This window comes from Salvelinus sp. IW2-2015, linkage group LG4q.1:29 (genome assembly GCF_002910315.2).
Source record: "Salvelinus sp. IW2-2015 linkage group LG4q.1:29, ASM291031v2, whole genome shotgun sequence".
In the NCBI taxonomy this organism is placed as follows: domain Eukaryota; kingdom Metazoa; phylum Chordata; class Actinopteri; order Salmoniformes; family Salmonidae; genus Salvelinus; species Salvelinus sp. IW2-2015.
The window spans coordinates 88,437,195-88,443,745 of NC_036842.1; the positions used below are offsets into that span (position 1 = coordinate 88,437,195).

General features: G+C 44.1%; 1 protein-coding gene across 1 annotated transcript; it reads left to right on the forward strand.

Annotated features, from left to right (window-relative positions):
• The first annotated feature begins 1,100 nt into the window (after positions 1 to 1,100).
• Positions 1,101 to 5,976, forward strand: LOC111962756 (actin, alpha cardiac muscle 1-like). The gene is made up of 8 exons (XM_023986064.3): positions 1,101 to 1,207; positions 2,586 to 2,737; positions 3,376 to 3,615; positions 3,799 to 3,883; positions 4,050 to 4,211; positions 4,581 to 4,772; positions 5,204 to 5,385; positions 5,580 to 5,976. Exons 2-8 carry the CDS (start codon positions 2,609 to 2,611, stop codon positions 5,721 to 5,723), a joined length of 1,134 nt encoding a protein of 377 aa, XP_023841832.1. The 5' UTR covers positions 1,101 to 1,207; positions 2,586 to 2,608; the 3' UTR covers positions 5,724 to 5,976.
• The last annotated feature ends 575 nt before the right edge of the window (positions 5,977 to 6,551 follow it).

Below are 6,551 nucleotides of genomic sequence, written 5' to 3' on the forward strand. Positions count from 1 at the left end.
TAACTTCATTGGAAGGAATCAAGCCCAAGCKTGAGGGACACATTCTCTGGTCATTGAACACTGAGCAGTTGTAACTGTGTTGCTTCCTTCCTTCTCCTTGTCCCAACCTGGACTCGAAACAGGGACCCTCTGAACACATCAACAACCATCGCTCCATAAAAGCAAGGGAAACAACCACTTCAATGTCTCAGAGTGAGGGACGTCACCTTTTGACCACTACTAGCGTGCACCGCRAACTAGCTATGCATTTCACATAGGTTACACTCACCCCCCTTTGACTTTCTCCTCCACAGCAGCAATCCTAGCAGCTGGACAGAGCCTAACTGAGTGTTCCGGGTCAATAACATTAATATTACAGTGTTGCTCCCGTCCCCTCTTCTTGGCCCAACCTGGGATCGAACCAGGAACCCTCTGAACACATCAACAACCATCGCTCCATAAAAGCAAGGGATACAACCGCTTCAAGGTCTCAGAGTGAGTGAGGTCTCCGATTCAACGCTACTAACGCGCACCACTAACTAGCTAGCCATTTCACATCGGTTACACAGTCACCATAGATGTTTATTTTGGTTTGTGAAAGTATGTCCTACATTTATATTGGTTAAAACAATCTTGTCATTGTATGTCTTTATATGACTATTGTCCACTCCCATTGCTACTGAGTCTCTGAAACGTCCTTTGAAGGCCTGGCGGGGGTTCCATAAAGGCTTTGCGTTGTCACTTGTCTCTGGTTGGTTGGCTGTAACACTGTGTCTGAATTACAGACAGACATACAGACAGACAGACAAAGGCCATATCTCCATTATGACTGATGCACCAGACCTTATTTATAGTGGCCTCCAACATGCCTTTCTCTGCAGACGCATCATCAACCTGTCTTCCAGTATTCCAACTATAGACCAGGGCTCCGCCAACCAGCTATAAATTATCAGAGGCCAAATGAGACTCTTGAGTGAGTGTGTGTGCACGTGTGTGTGTATGTGTATGTGCATGTATGTGTGCGTGTGTTTGTGCTTTTCAGTTCCGCATTGGTTTGTAAGGGTGACAATGTCTCCTAAAAAGGCCTGAGGTTTTGAAGGTATGTGATGGCATGGGTCCTGCGTATTCCTATTTAAATTCAGAGAGCAGGTGAGTCAGGCGCACTCTCCTCTCGTCTCTCTCTCTTTCAAGGGACTGTAACACCTCYCCTCCTGTCCAGCTCTCCAGGGTAAGTCCTGCACACATGCAATTCTCTGTTTCAATGGGATTATGGGATTACCGTAATAGTAATTTATCTCATAGTATTACATTTACGCTAGTCATTTGGGAGACGCTATTCTCTCATCCATAGCGACTTACGATCAGTGGCTTTATCATAATTACCACACATGACTATGTAATCTGTACGTATCATTTATACTTAAACACATTTTGCAACAGCTACTGGGGATCTTATTAATKAAATACCAAATACCAAATATAAGAGAAAAAGAGCCATTCAAGATTTTCTGACAGATGATGTTAATATATAAGTGATCTCACAACCACARTGCTAATGTGGATAGGAAACGCAATACAAGTCCTTGCTTTAATATATTTTTAAGAACTTCTTTTGACTGTGTTTTAGGCTGTTGGTTAGGACCAACACAGAAATACCTTTTAAGCACTTAAAGCGATGAAAATGTAACACTGTCCTCTGTTTTGTACATTACAATAACATAACAGTTAGTCAGTCAAATCCTTGGTCAGTCAACTAAAAGTGAGTTGTGTCCAGCATGGCATATGAGAACAGCAATAAGAACAGCACAGAAGAAGCTAGACAGCATAGACAGCTTAGACAGCAGAGACAGACAAGCAGCAACAGACAACAGACAGCACAGACAGCACAGACAGCAGCAGACAGGACAGGACAGATGCAGGCTAGCACGACAGCAGGACAGGACAGAAGACAGACAGACAGACAGACAGACAGACAGACAGACAGACAGACAGACAGACAGACACTGCTACAGTGTCCACAATGGGAAGGGCAGCTACTGTTAAAGACATGTTCCGGAACTTTGGCAACTATTAAGCCTTTTTTAAACCTCCCGCTTTGGGCTGGATGTGTCAATGTATAGTTCATACATGCATAATCTATGAGCAGAATTACTGTTTTACATCAATTAGCCACAAAATCCCTAGTTTGAAAGCGACTGTTTTTCTGGAAGCTGTGCTTCTCCATTTTCCCTKCKTTTTCCCCCATGTGAGCCAGCAACCTAGTAATTAAATTTAAACCAATGAGCTTCAGTCCCTCGCCACTTGAGTGACAGCTAGCAAGAGTCACATCATGCACGCACAGCAGACAGAGAGAGAGAGAGCAATGACATGGTGCACATATCTGCACATATGTGACGTAGTATGCAATTTTCAGGGACCACTCGTGAGCGCTACTTTCAGAACTACTGGCTAAAAAGTATACTCTTTAATGCGGTAATACCTTGTTTTGTTACTACCATATGCCATGTGTGAAACACATTGCACTCTGACACACCTGACAACTGGTCTATTTGGTGTGTGTGTGTCTGTGTGTGTGTGTGCGTGTGTGTGTGTGCGTGTGTGTGTAGGCCTACAGTAACCGGACTCAACCATGTGTGACGAGGAAGAGACAACAGCCTTGGTATGCGACAACGGCTCAGGACTGGTGAAGGCCGGCTTCGCCGGTGACGATGCCCCCAGGGCAGTGTTCCCCTCTATTGTGGGGCGCCCCCGTCATCAGGTCAGACCCCATCTTACTCTCCTCTACTACCCTTCCATGTCAATCAGAGGGTCATTCCTGAAATAGAGCCGCAACACTATTGTTAGTCGGTCATTGCTCCTACAGTATGGCTAACCTGGGCTCAGATCTGTTTGTGCTCTTGACAACTACATTGCTGTCATTACCAAGCCAAACATGGCATGACGACGAGTGAAAAGGAGTTGGCATGATGGCACAAACAGACTGGAACTCAGACTACAGTACGGGCAAGTTTCCTGAACCCAGATGAAGCCTAGACCTGGACAAAAAAAAAACACTTTCAATGTAGATTCTCTATTGAGCATGCTTTTTAGTTTAGTAGGTTTAACCTGGGTCTGGGAAACCAGACCGTGTGTTTCATTTGCAGATCAATATGTGTCTGTTGCTGTTCACGTTCACATCTGGACCACAGGAGGCTGCTGAGGGGAGAACTGCTCATAATAATGGCTAGAACGGAGTAAATGGAATGGTATCAAACACCTGGAGACCATGTGTTTGATGTATTTGATACCATTCCACTAATTCCACTCCAGTCATTACCACAAACCCGTCCTCCCTGCTGTGACCTGTACCTACTGTACATATGAATGAGCCTTGCCTGTTTCTCTCTTCCCCTGCAGGGTGTGATGGTGGGTATGGGTCAGAAGGACTCCTATGTAGGAGACGAGGCCCAGAGCAAGAGAGGTATCCTGACCCTCAAGTACCCCATTGAGCATGGCATCATCACTAACTGGGACGACATGGAGAAGATCTGGCATCACACCTTCTACAATGAGCTGCGTGTGGCCCCTGAAGAGCACCCCGTCCTGCTCACTGAGGCCCCCCTCAACCCCAAGGCCAACAGGGAGAAGATGACCCAGGTGGGTCACCTGCCTTAATTAATCCAATTACCTGGCTGGCAATCTTATGCTGTTGAGCATTACAACATAACTAATGTTGATTGATGATATTATTATATTTGCGTTATATTATTATTAGGTGCATTGCCAAATAATGGATTTATGAGCCTGTTTTCTAAAGCCGTGGGGTTTTCTTCCTGGCAGATCATGTTTGAGACCTTCAATGTGCCAGCTATGTATGTGGCCATCCAGGCTGTGCTGTCTCTGTATGCCTCTGGTCGTACAACAGGTGAGTGCGCCTCCTAACCCAAAACCGATTACTGTAAAAAAGTGACTTCCGGTACAGCGAATGCATACATTCTAGAATATCAGCAGGAATGAAAAACCCACAACCCTGGCGTTGACCACTACGATGCTCGTCAGTGTGTTTGTACTAATGTGTCTCACCTGTGCAGGTATTGTGCTGGACGCTGGTGATGGTGTGACCCACAACGTGCCAGTGTATGAGGGTTACGCCTTGCCCCACGCCATCATGAGACTGGACTTGGCTGGCAGAGACCTGACTGATTATCTGATGAAGATCCTCACTGAGAGAGGATACTCTTTCGTTACCACCGGTAACCATGGAGACCTTTTAGATACAACCAAACTCATCTACAACTATATCGATATTGACAGAAATTGTTATTTTGTACCTTCTAATAGTATCATAAAAAATGTCACCTTTCACCCAGTTTATAGGATGTGTCAACACCTGATTTTTTTGTTTAATTGCATCTTGTCACCTTTGTTGATCTCTCATTATCTTACAGTGTATCCTATTGGCAAAATAGAGTAACTGCAATCCTTCATTAACTGCCTGATCAGTGTAGTTAGAATTGACACATAGGTTAAGGTCCCCCCTACAGTTACCGTTTCTTCCTTTATGCCTGTCCACGGTTGGCAACATGATCTCACAAACTCAATGCTATATTTGAATCCCACAGCTGAGAGAGAGATCGTGCGTGACATCAAGGAGAAGCTGTGCTACGTGGCTCTGGACTTTGAGAATGAGATGGCCACCGCTGCCTCCTCCTCCTCCCTGGAGAAGTCATACGAGCTGCCCGACGGACAGGTCATCACCATCGGTAACGAGAGGTTCCGTTGCCCAGAGACCCTCTTCCAGCCCTCCTTCATCGGTCAGTACACAATGTTCTATAGCCTGGTCCCAGATCAGTTTGTCTTGTCAACTCCTATATGGCTGTTGTCAAGACAACACAAATAGATCTGGGACCAGGCTAGATATTCTGTGCTGTAGCACKGTAATGTATTTAAGATCATGCAGGATAAGAGGAAGGACAAGTCACCATATGGATCATTCATGAAGGATATTTATTGATATAATTTTCACGAGAGTACTCTATGTGTCATWATTTCATTGTCTATTATATCTTACTTATGAAGTTTGTGGTTTGGTTTTATCCTCTCTTTTCCAACGGAGGCTTCACTACACATGACAAGGCTCAGAATCCATTGCTCTGTTTCTCTATTCTCTTGCCCAAGACTGTTATCCCCATAGGTATGCAGTTCAGAATATGGGTGTAAAGACTGTTATTTGTTATCCCCATAGGTATGGAGTCTGCTGGTATCCATGAGACCACATACAACGGCATCATGAAGTGTGACATTGACATCCGTAAGGACCTGTACGCCAACAACGTCTTGTCTGGCGGTACCACCATGTACCCTGGTATTGGTGACCGCATGCAGAAGGAAATCACAGCCCTGGCCCCCAGCACTATGAAAATCAAGGTATGTATAATATATGTCTTGTAACCATCCAATTACTGTGAGTCAATTATTTAACAGTGATGAACCTGAAAGTACTTTGASGAAAAAGTTTCAAAGTACCCTTGGTGAAGCAAAGTTTGATTAGTATKGACACTTGACTTTGCATAAAAACCCATCTTGACTTGGTCCTAACCGCTGACTATCGCTCCCTGTAGATGATTGCCCCCCCTGAGCGTAAATACTCTGTCTGGATCGGCGGCTCCATCCTGGCCTCCCTGTCCACCTTCCAGGCCATGTGGATCAGCAAAGACGAGTATGAGGAGGCCGGYCCCTCAATCGTCCACAGGAAGTGCTTCTAAATTACCCTTTCCTCCTATCTCGACTCTCTTCCTGCCCTAAAATCATTGCTCTCTGTTTTTCTCATGTGTCTCTAATCCCCACAAACGACCCATTGTATTTGTTTACTATTTGTGCAATCTGTATTATGGGTCATCGGACTATCAGGATATTTACAAGCATTTCCCTACACCCGCAATAACATCTGCTAAACACGTGTATGTGACCAATAAAATTTGATTTGATATTGCTAAATAAATGAATTCTGCCTTTTGACATCCCTGTGCAGTTGCCTATGTGACCTTATGAAACGTAGTATAATCAGGTTCATAAAAAGTAGTTTGACAAAAATGGCTTCTTCCAGGACAATTTTGCACAAMCACAAGTCTACAGTGTTAATAGATGTCACAGAGCATGGAGAGTAACTGCATTTCCATTCCACTAATTAGACATTCTGGGATATGCTTATATATTATTTACACGTATGACATTTGACATTTTCTGTTGAAAGCTTTTTCAAACGTAGAAAAAGAAAATGCTAATATACTTCCATTATTATCTGAGTGGACTCCATACATTTACATTACAACTACACATCAAATGAAGTGGTTTGGGTTTGATGTTTAGTTTGATGTTGATGAGGTCCCAGTTGAAATATACTGTAATGTGACGCAACGCCCACTGGGTGGCAGAAGTTAGTCTTTTCAGGGCGGTGAAGTCACTCGCTACGACCCGTTCAATAAGCTCTTGGTTGTTGTTTGCACACTAGCTATATGATGACAAACACAGTCAAATATGTTGCAGGCAACAGATACATCAACATACAGAGAATATTATTTCATCTGTACTAC